A 20,399-nucleotide genomic window follows, 5' to 3' on the forward strand; every position below is an offset into this window, starting at 1 on the left:
TATAAGTACAAAATTCATATCTGAGTATTTTAAATACAATAATCATCCATTTCTCTCTTTTAAATACTGTAAGGACAACTCTCTCCTCTCTCTCTCTCTCTCTCTCTTCTCTCTATCTCTCTCTCTCTCTCTCTCTCACTTCGCTCTCTTACAAGATACTTGTCATACCTTTGGTGTTTCTATTTCTTCCTTTTATCGCTCTCGCTCTCAGCAAAAGAATTGATAGACAGACAAACATAATTGAACAGTCCTCTCTTTCTCTCTTCTCTGGAGAAATATATGTATTTATGGGAGGGGGAAAAAGTTGCCTACAGACGTTCATTTCAATCTATTGAAACCTAAGGAGTTATTTCTCTCTCTCTCTCTCTCTCTCTCTCTCTCTCTCTCCTCTCTCTCTCGTCTCTCTCTCTCTTGTATTTTAATGAAAATATACAGTAATTTGTGAATACACAGTGTTGCACATGAAAAAAAGTAAATTGGTGATAATCTTAGAGATACGGCCCTAAGAAAAATTGCAAATTAGTAGTGAAATTTTCCCTGTGGACTTGTTTTCAAGAACGTCGTTCCGGCTTACGACGATTTTCGGGTTAAGAACGGAACCCCCGTCGTAACCCGGGGACCGCCTGTATATATATATACGTATATAATATATATATATGTATGTATGTATAACTGAATCACGAAAGTTAGGAACGTGATAAATCCATAAATAAAGATAAATGCCACGAAGGAAAAATAAACGAAGGAGTCTGCAAGATCTTTCGACTTAAAAGTCCTTTACTGAGCAGATACTGCCAAAAATACGAGAAAAGACAATACAAGAAGGTTCGTATAACTGACAGATAGGGATTATAAAGGGATTAGTACCTAGAATCCGACACACCTGGAAGATAAGAAACCTTCCCAAACAAGCATAAACAAAGGGTGCAATTAAAGGTTTAAGACAATCATCTCAAATACAATCTCCAGACAATTAAAGGATTATAGGTGACAGCTATTCGGAACCTGGTAAACAAAACCATATTCACAAAACATGACAGACATACATTACAATAAAATTTTTTTAATAACTCTAATGTAATGTATGTCTGTCATGTTTTGTGAATATGGTTTTGTTTACCAGGTTCCAAATAGCTGTCACCTATAATCCTTTAATTGTCTGGAGATTGTATCTGAGATGATTGTCTTAAACCTTTAATTGCACCCTTTGTTTATTCTTGTTTGGGAAGGTTTCTTATCTTCCAGGTGTGTCGGATTCTAGGTACTAATCCCTTTATAATCCCTATCTGTCAGTTATACGAACCTTCTTGTATTGTCTTTTCTCGTATTTTTGGCAGTATCTGCTCAGTAAAGGACTTTTAAGTCGAAAGATCTTGCAGACTCCTTCGTTTATTTTTCCTTCATGGCATTTATCTTTATTTATATGTATGTATGTATATATGTATATACGTATATATATGTAGTTCCACGCTGGACGAGTGGTTTTCGCTCTCGGCTGCCATCTGGTGGTCCGAAGTTCTATTTCCCGCTCTGCCAACGCGGAATCAGAGGAATTTATTTCTGGTGATAGAAATTCATTTCTCGATATAGTGTGGTTCGGATCCCACAATAAATTGGTTCCTAGCCACATAAAAATATCTAATCCTTCGGGCCAGCCCTAGAAGAGCTGTTAATCAGCTCAGTGGTCTGGTTAAACTAAGATATACTTAACTTTTTATTATCCTATATATGTAATATATAATATTGTTATATATTCTATATGTATATATTGTATGTATATGTATGTATTTATGTATGTATGATATAAAAACACAATGTATAGTATATATATGAAAAAAATATAATATAATTAATATTATATATATATATATTTATATATAATATATAGATATATTATATGATACATATATATGCCTATCTGTATATATGTGTGTGTATATATATATATATATATATATATATATATATATATATATATATATTATATATATATATATATATATATATATATATATATATATATTCTGCCAAAGCCTGATGAAACTTTGGTAGATTTATCAAAGTACTCTATAACCAAAACAGAATTGAGAGTAAGGGTTGCCAGAATATCATCAACAGTTCTACATTGTTCTTTAGCATTTTCTTTTTCTTTTTTACCCTTAAAGCAAAATAAAATTTTGACATTTCATATGATTTTCAGGACATTCATTTCAATAGTTGTCAAGAGAGATACTGAATCTGAATCTATAGTTAACTGGGAGTTTTTGAACTAACTTTGAAATATGATATTGTTATGATACAATAAAGTTTCATACATACTTACCTGGCAGATATATACTTAGCTAAGACTCCGTCGTCCCCGACAGAAATTCAAATTTCGCGCCACTCGCTACAGGTAGGTCAGGTGATCTACTGCCCTGCCCTGGGTGGCAGGACTAGGAACCATTCCCATTTTCTATCATATTTTCTCTCTTCCACCTGTCTCCTGCGGGGAGGCTGGGTGGGCCATTAATTGTATATATCTGCCACGTAAGTAAGTATGAAAATTTATTGTATCATAACAATATCATTTTCATACAATCAACTTACCTGTCAGATATATACTTAGCTGATTGGCACCCTTTGGTGGAGGGTAAGACACAGCTAACTACTGGAATAGACATGTAAACAACATATGTTGTAGGTATATATAGACCTTGGTTCCTACCTGATAGGTGGTAGACTTCATGGTTGCTGCCCAGTAGTCTGCATCACCTCAAGAGCCTTTAGGGAGATATTTGATCTATGGCCAAGAATTCTTGTGGGTCTGCCGATGGGGTCTTATCCGCTTACTTGGCAGAGCCTAAATGGCATTTGTCAATGGGTGCTAATCCACTTATATGACAACACATCTTATGAAGGAGCACACAACCGATCCCGATCACCTGATCTTAACCACCATGTTAGTACTAAAGATTGTTAAGAGTTATCCCCCAACTCTTCACAACAACCAGAATTCAAATAACACAGTACACACACATACATAAATTTTCATTCTCAAGAGTCGAAACGAGTCATCAGCACAGGTCTTGTGCGCGTCTGTAATGACGTTCCTTACAAAGAAGGCTAAAGCATTCTTGGACATAGGTCTTGTAGGATCTTTAACCGAGCACCAAAGACCCTGTCTAGAACCTCCCATCTGTTTCTTCCTCTGTAGGTAGAATTTTAGCGCTCTTACAGGGCAAAGAGACCTTTCAGCTTCCCTACCGACGAGACTCGATAAGCCTTTAACTTCGAAGTTCTTGGGCCAGGGATTCAAAGGATTTTCGTTCTTTGCCAGAAACAGTGCTTTGAACGAACAGATGGCTGAGTCTCTTTTGAACCCCACTTTATCCTCTAGTGCGTGCAGCTCACTAACTCTTTTGGCTGTCGCTAGTGACAAAAGAAACAAACACTTTCTTGTGAAATCTCGAAACGAGGCCAGATGAGGAGGTTCGAACCTATCAGAGGACAGGAACTTCAGGACTACATCGAGGTTCCAGCTAGGAGGAGCTGGATCCTTAGTTGAAGTCTCAAAGGATCTTATAAGATCATGTAGATCCTTATTATCTGCAAGCTCTAGGCCTCTATTTCTGAAGACGGCCGAAAACATACTCCTGTATCCCTTTATGGTAGATACAGAAAGATGTGAGTCCTCTCTAAGGAATAGCAAGAAATCAGCCATTTCGGTCACAGAGGTACTGGAGGAGGACAACTTCTTCGACTTACACCATCTTCTAAAAACCTCCCACTTAGATTGATAGACTCACATAGTGGAAGTTCTACAGGCTCTAGCGATCACGCTTGCAGCCTTGCAAGAAAAACCTCTCGCTCTGACAAGTCTTTCGATAGTCGAAAGGCAGTCAAAGCGAGAGCGGGGAGGTTTTGATGATACCTCTTGAAGTGTGGTTGTCTGAGAAGATCCATCCTTCTTGGCAGGGATCTGGGGAAGTCTACTGTCCACTCCACTACCTCTGTGAACCAATCTTGTGCCGGCCAAAAGGGGGCTATCAGGGTCATTTTCGTCCCCTTTGAAGCCACCACAAACTTCTTCAGGCACTTGCCCCCAGAATCTTGAATGGGGGAAATGCGTAGACGTCTACATGGGACCAGTCTAGAAGGAAGGCGTCGACTGCTAGAGCTCTGGGGTCTTCTACCACTGAGCAAAAGACTTCCAGTCTTTTGGAGAGGAATGTGGCAAACAGGTCCACATGAGGAGTCCCCCATAGAGACCAGAGACTCTGACAAACTTCTGAGTGGGGGGTCCATTCTGTGTGAAGGACCTGGCTCCTCCTGCTCAGCCTGTCTGCTCTCACGTTCCTTACTCCCTGAACAAACCTCGTCAGGAGGGAGATGTTCCTTTGGGAGGCCCAAAGTAGTAGATCTCTTGCGAGCTCGTACAGGAAAAACGAGTGTGTCCCTCCTTGCTTCCGAATGAAGGCAAGGGCGGTGGTGTTGTCTGCGTTTACTTGGACTACACTGTTTGTCACTAAAGGTTCAAAGTTCTTTAGAGCCAGGTGTACGGCTAAAAGTTCTTTGCAATTTATGTGCCAGGACACCTGAACTGCACTCCAGGTGCCTGACACTTCTCTCGTTCCTAAGGTTGCTCCCCAACCTTTTTACAGTACAAGGCTTGGGTTCCGAATCTCCAGGGAAATTCCCTTGTTCTCCTTTAATGGGGGCAACCACCATTCCAAGTGTTGTTTCATCTCCACTGGAATGGGAAAACTGTCCGAGCGAAGTCCTGTCTTCCAGTTTCACGATCTCTTGAGGAAGAACTGAAGAGGACGAAGATGAAGTCTTCCTAGAGGAAAGAACTGTTCGAGCGAGGAAAGGGTCCCTAGAAGGCTCAAACATTCCCTCGCCGAAGTACGTTCTTTCCCTAAGAAGAGAGAGACTTTCTCTAAACCTCTCACGAGTCTTTCTTGAGAAGGAAATACTCGAAAACCCTGAGAATCCATCTGAATCCCCAGATAGACCAAGTTCTGGCTGGGGATCAGCTGCGACTTCTCGAGGTTTACGAGTAATCCCAACGATTTGATCAGGTTTAGGGTCAAAGCAAGGTCCTCCAAACACTCTCTCTCTGATCTGGCTCTGATGAGCCAGTCGTCTAGATACTTAGAGATATTGACACCCTTCAGGTGAAGCCATCTCGCCACATTTTTCATCAGGCTTGTGAAGACCTGAGGAGCAGTGGACAGGCCGAAACACAAGGCCCTGAACTGGTAGATCCTTCCCCCCGTTATGAAACGGAGGTACTTCTTCGACGAAGGATGAATTGGGACGTGAAAATAGGCATCTTGGAGATCCAGGGAAACCATCCAATCCCCTTGGCGAAGAGCCGCAAGGACTGACGCAGAAGTTTCCATGGCGAACTTCTCTTTCTGAACAAATTTGTTCAGAGTGCTGACATCTAGAACTGGTCTCCAGCCCCCCGAGGTCTTTGCAACCAGGAAAAGACGATTGTAAAACCCCGGGGAGTTTTGATCCAGCACTAGTTCTATCGCTCTCTTGTCCCACATCTGATCCACCATTAGCCGAAGAGTATCTCTCAGAACAGGGTCCTTGTATTTGGCGGACAGTTCCCGCGGAGTTGAAGTCAGGGGAGGACTGTCCTGGAAGGGGATGCAATATCCCTTCTTTATCACAGACATCGACCAAGCGTCTGCATCGATGAGTGCCCAGGCATCCGCAAATCCCAGGAGTCTGGCACCTACTGGTGTTTGGAGGTTCCTTACATCACTTTCCCCTTTTAAAGGGACGGAAGGAAGATCTACCTCTCCTCTCAGGCGCTTTCCTTTTTGAGGGAGCTCTGGAGGGAGGGCCTCCTCGAAAGGGCTCAAGAGACGTACTCGCCCTTCTTCTCTCCCACTTCCACAGGCCTCTTCTTTCTGGAAGACTGAAGGAGAAGGTCCTGGGTCGCCTTCTCAGTTAGTGAACAGGAAATGTCCTTCACCAACTGAGAAGGGAACAAAAAGTCAGACATGGGTGCAAACATCAAGGCTGATTTTTGTGAGTGAGAAACAGACTTGGTAAGAAAGGCACTGAAAACAGCCCTCTTCTTCAAGAGTCCCGTTCCAAAGAGAGAGAAGACTTCCCCTGAGCCATCCTGTACTGCCTTGTCTATGCACGACAAGATACAGAGGAGAACTTCAGGATCGAGGCCCTCCGAGTCATGGGCCTTCTTGGCCATCACCCCAAGGGACCAATCCAGGAAATTGAATACTTCCAATACATGGAAGAGTCCCTTGAGGAGATGATCAAGCTCAGAAAGACCCCAAGTCACACGAGCCGAGTTCAGGCCATGCCTTCTTGATGCGTCTACCAGACTAGAAAAGTCAGCTTCCTCAGAAGCCGGGAGAGAGAGTCCCATATTCTCCCCTGTCTGGTACCAAATACCCTTTTGACCCTGCTAAGTCTAGCAGGGGGCATACAGAAGACAGTTCTGCCCAGATCCTTCTTCGTCTTCATCCAGTTATCCAGAGACTGAAGAGCTCTCTTCATAGAGATAGTCGGTCTCATTTTCAGAAAAGACGAAGACTTTGGCGTCTTGGAGCTTGAAAAGAGCGCGCGCAGAGAAGGAGGAGCGGCAGGAGTTAAGGAATCTCCATATTCCTAAGAAGAAGAGCTGTCAAAACCTTGTAGTTTGAAAGTCCTTCTCTACCATGAGCCTCGTCTTCTGAATCCTCGTCAACAAAAGGATCAGAAGGAGAATCCGCCTTAAAGTCTGGGGGGTCTTTCCAAACATCTCTCTCTGCGGGAGACAAACTCCTAACCGGAGAGGGACTAAGAGTATGTACAGAGCCCCTCTGTAACAAAGCTGGCGTCTCGCGCCTGGTTGGCTCCTCGCGCCTGGCTGGCTCCTCGCGCCTGGCTGGCGCCTCGCGCCTGGCTGGCGCCTCGCGCCTGGCTGGCTCCTCGCGCCTGGTTGGAATCTCGCACCTGGCTGGTGCCTCGTGCCTGGCAGACGCTTCGCTGAAATAAGGATCCTCGCGCTTGGCTGGCGCTTCACGCCTGGCTGACGTCTCGTGCCTGAAAGAAGTCTCACGCTCGGATGGCATCTCACGCCTGGTTGACGCCTCACATCTGGCTGGCGCCTCGCGCCTGGCAGGAGAAAGAGGACGAGACTTTTTGACAGGAAGTCTAACGTCCTTCTTACGAGGTGGATCTTTCGAAAGGACTCCGACCAACGAGGCTAACTGCTCTTGAACAGCTAAAAGGATCCTCTTGGAAGCCTCCCCAGCGTCCTCTTCAACAAGAGGAGAGGGAGACCTCAAAGGAGTTTGACCCGCTCTGTCGGAACAGGGAGACGTCAAAACCACCTTCGCCTTCTTGATCGAGGAGGGAGCTTCATCCGAGAAGCGCTCGGGGCTCGAGTCAAACAAAGGCTCTTTCCAGTGCCTTTTCAGGGGCCTGGAAAGGTCCGAATCCTTCCACCCCCACGTTTACTTGGGAAGGAGAAACCGAACGACGGAGAAACACTCTCGGAGGACGCTTTTCCTAAAGCGGTCCTGAGCAGTCTGTTGCGCTACAGAGCCTGCTGAAGGGACGCCTGACCGGTGGGGATTCTCCACAACCTCCGTAAGGCTTTCGACTTTCCTTCTCCTCTGGGCTTGGGAGCTTGGAAGAGGTCTAGGCCTGGGAGCGTCGCAGAGACGGTCAGACGCCCCCTCCACAACACTGGGGGCACTCACTTCACTTAACACGTCACTTTCACTATCCTTACCTTTCAGGGCAGCCATTTTGGATTTCATCCTTTGAAGTGTAGCCTTCAGATCCGAACCCCCCCCCCCCCCCTCTGAATGCAAAGCCTGTGAGGGGCCCTGATAAAGAGGGAGAATCAAATGCATGATTTACAGAGGAGTTAGAATCAGGAAAATGCTCAATAGGCCTTGTACTACCCACACCCTTAGATGCAGCCCCTCTAATTCTATCCCTCTCTAACTTCTTCAAGTAAGAAGTTAGAGTCTTCCATTCCTCCGCACTCAACCTTTCACACTCATGACAGGTGTTAGTCAAAGAACATTCAAACCCTCTACATTTACTGCATATAGTGTGAGGATCAACCGAAGCCTTCGGTATCCTCACCTTGCAGCCTACATTCACACAAACTCTCACACTAACACTTGAATCAGACATTCTGTAGAAAAATCAAAAGCAAGTCCAAATCCAGTCCACATTAGCGAATGCCAAAACAACGATCCAGGTACGTCACCAAAAAGTCAGATGAAAGAAGATCAATTGCCTTGAAAAACGAATTCTAGTCAGGAGGTAGTAACAACAATGTTGATACCACCGGCGACAGAGAAAATATGATAGAAAACGGGAATGGTTCCTAGTCCTGCCACCCAGGGCAGGGCGGTAGATCACCTGACCTACCTGTAGCGAGTGGCGCGAAATTTGAATTTCTGTCGGGGACGACGGAGTCTTAGCTAAGTATATATCTGACAGGTAAGTTGATTGTATGAAAATAGTGAGTTTTGAAAGTCATAAAAATGATATTGTTATAATACAATAAAGTTTCATACATACTTACCTGGCAGATATATACTTAGCTAAGACTCCGTCGTCCCCGACAGAAATTCAAATTTCGCGCCACTCGCTACCGGTAGGTCAGGTGATCTAGACTGCCTGCCCTGGGCGGCAGGACTAGGACCATTCCCGTTTTCTATCATATTTTCTCTCTTCCACCTGTCTCCTGCGGGGAGGCTGGGTGGGTGGGCCATTAATCGTATATATCTGCCAGGTAAGTATGTATGAAACTTTATTGTAGTATAACAATATCATTTTCATACAATGAACTTACCTGTCAGATATATACTTAGCTGATTGGCACCCTTTGGTGGAGGGTAAGAGACAGCTAAAATGGAATAGACAGGTAAACAACATATGTTGTAGGTATAAAAGAAAAACCTTGGTTCCTACCTGATAGGTGGTAGACTTCGTGGCTGTAGCCCGGTAGTCTGCATCACCTCAAGACTTTAGCGAGATATGTGATCTATGGCTAAAGTTCTTGTGGGTCTGTCGATGGGTATATGAACCGCTTACTCGGCAGAGCCTGAAAGGACTTTGTCAATGGGTACTGGACCACTTCTATGACAACACACCTTATGAAGGAGCACACAACCAATCCCGACCACCTGATCCTAACCACCATGTTAGTATAAAGAATTGTTCTGAGTTATCCCCGAACTCATTACAAACAACCCATAACTCGAAACTAATACGCATTCATACAAAAATTCTCAAAAAAAAACTTTTAATACTCCTCTAAAAGATATCACAAGAGTTCCTTACTGAACAACAGTGACTGGCTGCCAGTGCAGCACCGAGCCCTCTTTGTCAGCAGAAATCTAGAACATATCTAGTAGAAGGTATGTACAAAGTTAAGGATTGGTGTTTGCTCCTGTAACCAGTATCGTATCCGCCGATACGAAAGGCCCCAGAGAAAAACATTTCTCGTAGGTCACGCGAACATCTTTAAGATAGTGAGATGCAAATACCGAATTGCACCTCCAATATGTCGTATCAATGATTTTCTTTAGCGACATATTCTTCTGAAAAGAGAGAGACGTCGCCACTGCTCTAACTTCATGAGCTTTTACTCTTAAAAGCGGAAAAGTCGTCAGGACAGAACTTGTGAGCATCTGTAATGACGCTCCTTATGAAGAAAGCTAATGCATTCTTAGACATGATTCTTGTGGGGTCCTTAATCGAACACCAAAGACCTTGCCTAGAGCCTCCCATTTGTTTCTTCTTTTGTAAGTAGAACTTCAAGGCTCTTACAGGGCAAAGAGACCTTTCTGTTTTCTCTACCCACTAGACTCGATAAGCCTTTAATCTCGAATCTCTTGGGCCAGGGATTCGAGGGGTTCTCATTTTTCGCTAGAAAAAGTGTTCTAAATGAGCAGAAGGCCGAGTCTCTGTTAAAGCCGACTTCATCTTCAAGGGCGTGAAGTTCACCATCTTCTTTTTGGCTGTCGCCACAGATAGGAGAAACAAGCATTTCCTCGTTAAATCCCTAAACGAAGCTAAATGAGGAGGCTCGAATCTGTCAGACGAAAGGAACTTGAGAACTACATCCAGGTTCCAGCTGGGAGGAGTTAGTTCCTTAGATTTTGTTGTTTCAAACGATCTAATCAAGTCGTGCAGATCTTTATTATCAGCAATCTCTAGGTCTCTGTTTTCTGAAGACTGCGAAAGCATGCTCCTGTATCCTTTGATAGTCGATACAGATAGTGAGAGTCCTCTCTCAGGAACAAAAGGAAATCAGCGATTTCGGTTATAGAGGTACTGGAGGAGGACAACTTCTTAGACTTACACCACCTTCTAAAAACCTCCCACTTAGACTGATAGACTCGTCTAGTGGAAGCTCTGCGGGCTCTAGCGATAGCGCTTGCAGCTTCGCGAGAAAACCCCCTCGCTCTGACAAGTCTTTCGATAGTCGAAAGGCAGTCAGAGCGAGAGCGGGGAGGTTTTGATGAAACCTCTCGAAGTGTGGCTGTCTGAGAAGATCCATCCTTCTTGGAAGGGATCTGGGGAAGTCTACTGTCCACTCCAGCACCTCTGCAAACCAATCTTGTGCTGGCCAAAACGGGGCTATCAGGGTCATTCTTGTTTCGTTGGACGCTACAAACTTTCTCAACACTTGCCCCAGGATTTTGAAAGGGGGAAAAGCGTACACGTCTACATGAGACCAGTCTAGCAGGAAGGCGTCGACCACGAGAGCTCTTGGGTCTTCCACCACTGAGCAAAATACTTCCAGCCTTTTGGAAAGGAATGTGGCGAACAGATCTACATGAGGAGTGCCCCAAAGATCCCAAAGACTCTGACACACCTCTGAATGAAGGGTCCATTCTGTGTGAAGGACCTGGCTTCTCCTGCTCAGTCTGTCCGCCCTGACGTTTCTCGTACCCTGGACAAATCTTGTCAGGAGGGAGATGTTCCTCTGGGAGGTCCAAAGTAGCAGATCTCTTGCTATTTTGTATAGGAACAAGGAGTGTGTTCCTCCTTGCTTCAGAATGTAGGACAGGGCGGTAGTGTTGTCCACATTCACTTGGACCACACTGTTTGCCACAAAAGGTTCGAAGAACTTTAGAGCCAAGTGAACTGCCAGAAATTCTTTGCAATTTATGTGCCAGGACACCTGTGCTGCCTTCCAGGTGCCTGACACTTCTCTCGGTCCTAGTGTTGCTCCCCAACCCTTCTCCGATGCGTCTGAATATAACACTCGGCTTGGGTTCGGAACTTCCAGAGAAATTCCCTTGTTCTCTTTTAGAGGGGACAACCACCATTGCAGGTGTGGTTTCATTTCCATTGGAAGGAGAAAACTGTCGGAGAGAAGTCCCGTCTTCCAATTCCATGATCTCCTTAGGAAAAACTGAAGAGGACGAAGATGAAGTCTTCCTAGAGGAAAGAACTGTTCGAGCGAGGAAAGGGTCCCTAGAAGGCTTAACCATTCCCTCGCCGAAGTTCGTTCTTTCCCTAAGAAGAGAGAGACTTTCTCCAAGCCTCTCACAAATTCTCTCTGCGAAGGAAATACTCGAAAAACCCAGAGAATCCATCTGAATCCCCAGATAGACTAAGTTCTGTCTGGGATCAGCTGTGACTTCTCGAGGTTCACGAGTAGTCCCAACGCCTTTATCAGGTCTAGGGTCAAAGAAAGGTCCTCCAAACACTGTCTCTCTGTTCTGGCCCTGATGAGCCAATCGTCCAGATATAGAGAGATGTTGACGCCTTTGAGGTGAAGAAACCTCGCCACATTCTTCATCAGGTTTGTGAAGACCTGAGGAGCTGTGGACAGGCCGAAACACAAGGCCCTGAACTGAAAGATCCTTCCCCCCGTCATGAAATGGAGGTACTTCTTCGAAGAAGGGTGAATCGGGACATGAAAATAAGCGTCCTGGAGATCCAGCGACACCATCCAATCTCCTTGACGTAAAGCCGCAAGACTGAGGCCGAAGTCTCCATAGAGAACTTCTCCTTTAGAACGAACTTGTTCAGAGCGCTGACATCTAGTACTGGTCTCCAGCCCCCCCGAGGCTTTCGCAACCAGAAAAAGACGATTGTAAAACCCCGGAGAGTTTTGCTCCAGAACTAATTCTATAGCTCGTTTGTCCCACATTTGATCCACCATCAGACGAAGAGTATCCCTCAGTACAGGGTCCCTGTATCTGGCTGACAGTTCCCGTGGAATAGTCATTAGGGGAGGACTGTCCTGGAAGGGGATAAGATATCCCTTCCTGATTATAGACATCGAAGAGGCGTCCGAGTTTATGAATGTCCAGGCGTCTGCAAATTCGAGAAGCCTGGCACCCACTGGTGTTTGGAGGTTGTCTGTCTCACTTCCCTTTCTTAAAGGGACGGGAAGAAGCTTTACCTCTCCTCTCAGGACCTCTCCTCTTAGAGGGAGCTCTGGAGGGAGGGCCTCCTCGAAAGGGCTGAACAGTAGAAGTCGGTCCTTTCTTGTCAACCGCAAACTAGGGGTCTCTTCTTCCTTGCAGTTGTGAAGGAGAAGATCCTGTGTCGCCTTCTCAGTCAGTGAGCGAGAAATGTCCTTCACTAACTCGAGAAGGAAACAAGAAGTCCGACATGGGAGCGGAAAACCAGGGCTGCCTCTGTGAGGGAGAAATCGCCTTGGTTAAGAAGGCACTAAAAATACTCTCTTCTTAAGGAGTACCGCTCCAAAGAGAGAGGAGACTTCTCCCGATCCGTCTTGTACTGCCTTGTCAATACATGGACAGAATACTAAGAATGACTTCGGGGTCTAGACCTTCCGAGTCATGAGCCTTCTTAGACATCACCCCAAGGGACCAGTCTAGGAAATTAAACACTTACAAAATATGGAAGAGGCCCTTGAGGAGATGATCAGTCTCAGAAATCGCCCAAGTCACACGAGCTCCATTCAAAGCGTGTCTACGCGATGAATCAACCAAGGTTGAAAAGTCCGCTTCAGCCGACGCTGGGAGAGAAAGGCCCATGTTCTCCCCAGTTCGGTACCAGACACCTCTTTTACCAGAAAGTATGGCTGGAGGCATACAGAAGGTGGTTCTGCCCAGATCCTTCTTCGACAACATCCACTTGTCAAGAGACTGTAGAGCTCTTTTCATAGAGATCGTAGGTCTCATCTTCAAAACCGACGAAGACTTCGGTACGATCGCACTCGAAAACAGTGATCGAGGCGAAGGAGGAGCCGCAGGAGTCAACGAATCTCCATACCTCCCTGCAAAAAAGTAAAGGTCCGTCAAAAACTCTATAGTTAGAAGAAGCCTTCTCTACCGTTAACCTCGTCTTCCGAATCTACGTCCACACCGTGCGGAGAATCGGCTTGAAAAACGAGAGGATCTTCACTAAGTTCTCTCTCTACTGGCGACAAACTCCTACTAGGAGAGGGACTCATAGAGTGAACAGATTCTCTCTCAAGTCTACTAGTAGTCTCGCGTCTGCTTGACTTCTCACGCCTGGCAAGCTCTTCGCCCTTGGCTGGCGCCTCGCGCTTGGCTGGAGCTTGTTGCTTGGCTGGCATCTCGCGCCTGGCTGACGCCTCGTGCTTAGCTGACTCCTCGCGCCTGGCTGGCGCCTCGTGCTTGGCTGACTCCTCGCGCCTGGCTGGCGCCTCGTGCTTGGCTGACCTCTCCTCGCGCCTGGCTGGCTGCCTCGCGCTTGGCTGCTTCAATCCTCGCGCCTGTCTGGCGCCTCACGCTTGGCTGACTCCTTCGCGCTCCCTGAGCGTTATCCTTGTCTAGAGAACAAACCGCTAGGATAGCTCCTAACGCCTGAAAGAATCTTCGCGCCTGGAAGACGTCTCGCGCTTGTAAGGCTCTTCATGCCTGAAGGACGCTTCACGTCTGGCAGGCGAAAGAAGACGAGACTTCTTAATAGGAAGTCTAGCGTCCTTCTTGCGAGGGGGATCCCTCGAAAGAACTCCAACCAAAGAGACTAACTGTTCTTGTACAGCTAGCAATAGCCTCTTGGAAGCCACACCAGCGTCCTCTTCAATAGAAGAAGCAGGAGAACTTGAAGGAGTGCGATCCTCAACTACCGATCGAGGAGGCGTCGAGACCATCTTAGCCTTCTTGATAGAAGAGGGGGCTTCCTCCGAAAAGCGCTCCAGGCTCGAGTCAAAAGCGCGTTCTTTCCAGTGCCTTTTCAGTGGCTAGAAAGATCAGATCCTTCCACCCTCGTTTAGGTGAAGGAGAACCGGACGACGAGAAACAATCTCGTAGGACGCTTCTATTAAAGCGGTCCTGAGCAGACTGTAGCGAAACAGAACCTGCTGAAGGGACGCCTGACCGTTGGGGATTCCCCACAACCTCCGTACGACTTTCGACTTTCCTTCTCCTCTGGGTATGTGAGTTTGGAAGAGGTCTAGGCCTGGGAGCATCGCAGGGACGGTCAGACGCCCCCTCCACAACACTGGGAACACTCACTTCACTAAGTAATTCACTATCACTTCCCTTACCTTGCATGGCCGCCATTTTTGTCTTCATCTTACGAAGAGTAGCCTTTAGATTGGCGATTTCAGATGCTGAATCCGGAATGCAAAGCCTGTGAGGGTTCAGATCACAGGGAGAATCAAAATCATTAATAACAGGAGAGTTAGACTCAGAGAAAGGCTCAATAGGCCTTGTACTCACACCCTTTTGTGCAGCCGTCTAATTCTATCCCTTATCATAACTTCTTCAAGTAAGAAGTTAGGAGTGCTTCCATTCATTAGCATTCAACTTTTCACACTCAATACAGGTGTTAGCTAAAGAACAGTCAAACCCCCTACACTTACGACATACAGTGTGAGGATCAACCGAAGCCTTCGGTATCCTCACCTTGCAGCCTACATTCACACACACTCTCACACTAACACTTGAATCAGACATTCTATCAGAAAAATCAAAAGCAAGTCCAAATCCAGTCCATGGTAGCAAATGCCAAAACAACGATCCAGTACGTCACCAAGAAATCCAATATAGATGATCAAAAAGTCTTGAAAAGCGAATTCCAGTCAGGAGGTAGTAACAACAATGTTGATATCACCGGCGACAGAGAAAATATGATAGAAAACGGGAATGGTTCCTAGTCCTGCCGCCCAGGGCAGGCAGGTAGATCACCTGACTACCGGTAGCGAGTGGCGCGAAATTTGAATTTCTGTCGGGGACGACGGAGTCTTAGCTAAGTATATATCTGACAGGTAAGTTCATTGTATGAAAATACAACCTACAACATAAAAAAAACTATTTCTACAATGCACCAATGAAGATAAAATTCTCTTACATTTTTCCTTTATAAAAATACAGTGCTCTACTTACATCTTCATGCCTTCGTTTTTCTGATGATGAGCTACTTAATTTAATTTTCTTAACATCTCTGCTGATGTCATCTTTCCGTCTTTCTCCGTCATCTTTTCTTTTATCTCCGTCTTTACCCTTATCTCTATTCTTTTCTTCCTCACGATTACTTCTTACTTTATGTTCTTTTATTATAATATCATCTAAGCTTTTGGGAGTAGTTTTATGAACAGAAGGTGGCGGCTTAAGACGATCCCTGGATGAATTACCATGACTTGAATATTTTGAAGAAGAATAATGTGAGCTACTCTTAATATCCTTTGGGTCTATAATCAACCTGAAAAATGATGAAAACAATGTCAAGACTACTATTTACCACACTAACCCCTATTTGCCTAAAATATTTCCACTGATATACTTTTCATGGATTTTATAAGATAAATTGAAGTCACCGCTCATGATAACTTACTCCATCAAAATCAGTATGGACTGTCTACAGTAGGGAAAGATGCTTCTATCATTTTTTATACTAACAACTTGCAAGCAAGAACAGAGAAGAAAGATTAGCACAGGTTTCTTGTGGAGAAAATGTAAGATATTAGGTTAGGAAAACTGCAAGTAATGTCTTTCAGAAGTGTTAGCACAAAATGTAAGATACGGTGTGGAAGCCTTCAGCATGGGTGGGTTCACCTTTGTTTTTTTCTCAGGACCTATCTTTTGATAAGGAAATGGCTTACTGTTGAACAAAAATGTATATAATATGCTGTATATAAATTCGGTTAACAATGAATGTTTTCCATGAATAAAGGAAGGGATATTCTCGAACTTCACAAGAATTTCAACATATAATGTATACATTTATAAATATAAAAAATCAATAATGGTGCAAATGTAAAGTGCACTTGCAATAAAAGCTTTAAGCTATACAAGGGACAGAATCTTGAAAGATATTCTTGCAAGAAATAAATATACTATGCTTTATACCTATGTCATTCCATACTTACTTCTTCCAGTCTTCACTCTCAATTTTCCTTTCCCTCTTCTGTCTAGCTCTCTTCAGGATTTTCCCTCTTCTGTTTTCACGGTAATCACGTTGGTATTTGGGCGAGATGTGCTTGTAAAATATTTTCACAATAGTTTTCCGGTCAGCATTCACTAACAAGGATGAGCTGATACCTCTCTGTCAATAGTAAGAATAAATAACTATGGCAAAATTTACACAAGCAAGCAATATTGAGGAAGATAAAATCTTTAATTACCATACTCTGTATGACAATGAAACTTTATCTCTTGGATTTTGTCATTTTAAAATAAAGCTTTTAACAAGAATAATAGAAGTCAGATGGCACAACAGTCAGAGATGATACCATAAAGAAAATCTATCTAAGTACCATATGTAGATATGAGAATGATGAAAAAAAAGATGGTGATGGCTTTGACATATACTTTGCATAACTTAAGAGAGAATATTACATAATACTGTCAACTGGAATCCTGTGTGCACCATAAGAGTTGGAAGAACCACCCCTACTTGGATGAGAACTAAGAAAAGGGAGACTGGAGATCAGTGAAGATTGGTGGAAGACAAAGCAAACATGAGGCGTGGAATTTCGCAGTTGCGTTGGAGATGATGATGATGACAATTACATACAATGCAAATGAAATGCTACACCTCCACCAGCCACCAAAATATAAATACAAAAACTGACAAGATAAAATTAAGGCACTAATTGCCCTACTAAAAGAAAAGGAGATGATTTTCTGTTTGGCATCAGGGACTAGGCAGGCTGGTTCAGGTGTTTATGCTAAAAGGCTCTGGTTTGTATACCTAGGAAGAATACAAATTACTTTTTAAAAAATGATATTGTTATAATACAATAAAGTTTCATACATACTTACCTGGCAGATATATACTTAGCTAAGACTCCGTCGTCCCCGACAGAAATTCAAATTTCGCGCCACTCGCTACCGGTAGGTCAGGTGATCTACCTGCCTGCCCTGGGCGGCAGGACTAGGAACCATTCCCGTTTTCTATCATATTTTCTCTCTTCCACCTGTCTCCTGCGGGGAGGCTGGGTGGGCCATTAATCGTATATATCTGCCAGGTAAGTATGTATGAAACTTTATTGTATTATAAAACAATATCATTTTCACACAATGAACTTACCTGTCAGATAATATTACTGATTGGCACCCTTTGGTGGAGGGTAAGAGACAGCTAATATGGAATAGACAGGTAAACACATATGTTGTAGGTATAAAAGAAAAACGTGGTCCTACCTGATAGGTGGTACACTTCGTGCTGTAGCCCGGTAGTCTGCATCACCTCAAGACTTTAGCGAGATATTAGATCTATGGCTAGAGTTCTTGTGGGTCTGTCGATGGGTATATGAACCTCTTACTCGGCAGAGCCTGAAAGGACTTTGTCAATGGGTACTGGACCACTTCTATGACAACACACCTTATGAAGGAGCATAACCAATCCCGACCACCTGATCCTAACCACCATGTTAGTATATAGAATTGTTCTGAGTTATCCCTGAACTCATTACAAACAACCCATAACTCGAAACTAAAACGCATTCATACAAAAATTCTCAAAAAAAAAAAAAAAATTTTAATACTCCTCTAAAAGATATCACAAGAGTTCCTTACTGAACAACAGTGACTGGCCGCCAGTGCAGCACCGAGCCCTCTTTGTCAGCAGAAATCTAGAACATATCTAGTAGAAGGTATGTAAAGTTAAGGATTGGTGTTTGCTCCCGTACCCAGTATCGTATCCGCCGATACAAAAGGCCCCAGAGAAAAACATTTCTCGTAGGTCACGTGAACGTCTTTAAGATAGTGAGATGCAAATACCGAATTGCACCTCCAATATGTCGTATCAATGATTTTCTTTAGCGACATATTCTTCTGAAAAGAGAGAGACGTCGCCACTGCTCTAACTTCATGAGCTTTTACTCTTAAAAGCGGAAAAGAACTTGTGAGCATCTGTAATGACGCTCCTAATGAAGAAAGCTAATGCGTTCTTAGACATGATTCTTGTGGGGTCCTTAATCGAACACCAAAGACTTTGTCTAGAGCCTCCATTTGTTTCTTCCTTGTAAGTAGAACTTCAAGGCTCTTACTGGGCAAAGAGACCTTTCTGTTTCTCTACCCACTAGACTCGATAAGCCTTTAATCTCGAATCTCTTGGGCCAGGGATTCGATGGGTTCTCATTTTTCGCTAGAAAAAGTTCTAAACGAGCAGAAGGCCGAGTCTCTGTTAAAGCCGACTTCATCTTCCAGGGCATGAAGTTCCCCAACTCTTTTGGCTGTCACCAAAGATAGGAGAAACAAGCATTTCCTTGTTATATCCCTGAACGAAGCTAAATGGGGAGGCTCAAATCTGTCAGACGAAAGGAACTTGAGAACTACATCCAGGTTCCAGCTGGGAGGAGTTAGTTCCTTAGATTGTTTTGTCGTTTCAAACGATCTAAGTCAAGTCGTGCCAGATCTTTATTATCAGCAATCTCTAGGCCTCTGTTTCTGAAGACTGCCGAAAGCATGCTCCTGTATCCTTTGATCGTCGATACAGATAAGTGAGAGACCTCTCTCAAGAACAAAAGGAAATCAGCGGATTTCGTTATAGACGGTACTGGAGGAGGGACAACTTCTTAGACTTACACCACCTTCTGAATACTCCCACTTAGACTGATAGACTCGTCTAGTGGAAGCTCTGCGGGCTCTAGCGATAGCGCTTGCAGCTTCGCGAGAAAAAACCCCTCGCTCTGACAAGTCTTTCGATAGTCGAAAGGCAGTCAGCGCGAGAGCGGGGAGGTTTGATGAAACCTCTCGAAGTGTGGCTGTATGAGAAGATCCGTCCTTTTTGGAAGGGATCTGGGGAGGGGAAGTCTACTGTCACCCTCCAGCACCTCTGCAAACCAATCTTGTGCTGGTCCAAAAACGGGGCTATCAGGGTCATCTTTGTCCCGTTGGACGCTACAAAACTTTCTCAACACTTGTCCCAGGATTTTGAAAGGGGGGAAAGCGTACACGTCCACATGAGACCAGTCTAGCAGGAAGGCGTCGACCACGAGAGCTCTTGGGTCTTCCACCACTGAACAAAAGACTTCCAGCCTTTTGGAAAGGAATGTGGCGAACAGATCTACGTGAGGAGTGCCCCAAAGATCCCAAAGACTCTGACCACACCTCTGAATGAAGGGTCCATTCTGTGTGAAGGACCTGGCTTCTCCTCTCAGTCTGTCCGCCCTGACGTTTCTCGTACCCTGAACAAATCTTGTCAGGAGGGAGATGTTCCTCTGTGAGGTCCAAATTAGCAGATCTCTTGCTATCTCGTATAGAGACACGGAGTGCGTTCCTCCTTGCTTCAGATGTAGGACAGGGCGGTAGTGTTGTCCACATTCACTTGACCACACTGTTTGTCACAAAGGGTTCGAAGAACTTTAGCGCCAAGTGAACTGCTAGAAGTTCTTTGCAATTTATGTGCCAGGACACCTGTGCTGCCTTCCAGGTGCCTGACACTTCTCTCGGTCCTAGTGTTTGCTCCCCAACCCTTCTCCGATGCGTCTGAATACACACTCGGCTTGGGTTCGGAACTTCCAGAGAAATTCCCTTGTTCTCTTTTAGAGGGGACAACCACCATTGCAGGTGTGGTTTCATCTCCATTGGAAGGAGAAAACTGTCGGAGAGAAGTCCCGTCTTCCAGTTCCATGATCTCCTTAGGAAAAACTGAAGAGGACGAAGATGCAGTCTTCCTAGAGGAAAGAACTGTTCGAGCGAGGAAAGGGTTTGCCTAGAAGGCTTAACCATTCCTCGCCGAAGTCCGTTCTTTACCCTAAGAAGAGAGAGACTTTTTCCAAGCCTCTCACAATTCTCTCTTGCGAAGGAAATACTCGAAAACCCCGAGAATCCATCTGAATCCCCAGATAGACCAAGTTCTGTCTGGGAATCAGCTGTGACTTCTCGAGGTTCACAAGTAGTCCCCAAACGCCTTTGATCAGGTCTAGGGTCAAAGAAAGGTCCTCCAAACACTGTCTCTCTGTTCTGGCCCTGATGAGCCAATCGTCCAGATATAGAGAGATGTTGACGCCTTTGAGG

The 20,399-nt window shown here is 44.7% G+C and overlaps 1 protein-coding gene across 1 annotated transcript in view; it reads right to left on the minus strand.

Annotated features, from left to right (window-relative positions):
• The window catches only part of LOC135205483 (uncharacterized), a 113,325-nt gene that overhangs the window by 11,989 nt on the left and 80,937 nt on the right, over positions 1–20,399 (minus strand). Inside the window, exons 2-3 of the mRNA XM_064236195.1 lie at positions 16,304–16,479; positions 15,321–15,636 (exon numbers count right to left, since the gene is read on the minus strand). Coding sequence (XP_064092265.1) covers positions 15,321–15,636; positions 16,304–16,479 — 492 coding nt within the window. The remainder of the gene's footprint in view (positions 1–15,320; positions 15,637–16,303; positions 16,480–20,399) is intronic.

This window comes from Macrobrachium nipponense, chromosome 24 (genome assembly GCF_015104395.2).
Source record: "Macrobrachium nipponense isolate FS-2020 chromosome 24, ASM1510439v2, whole genome shotgun sequence".
Taxonomy (NCBI): domain Eukaryota; kingdom Metazoa; phylum Arthropoda; class Malacostraca; order Decapoda; family Palaemonidae; genus Macrobrachium; species Macrobrachium nipponense.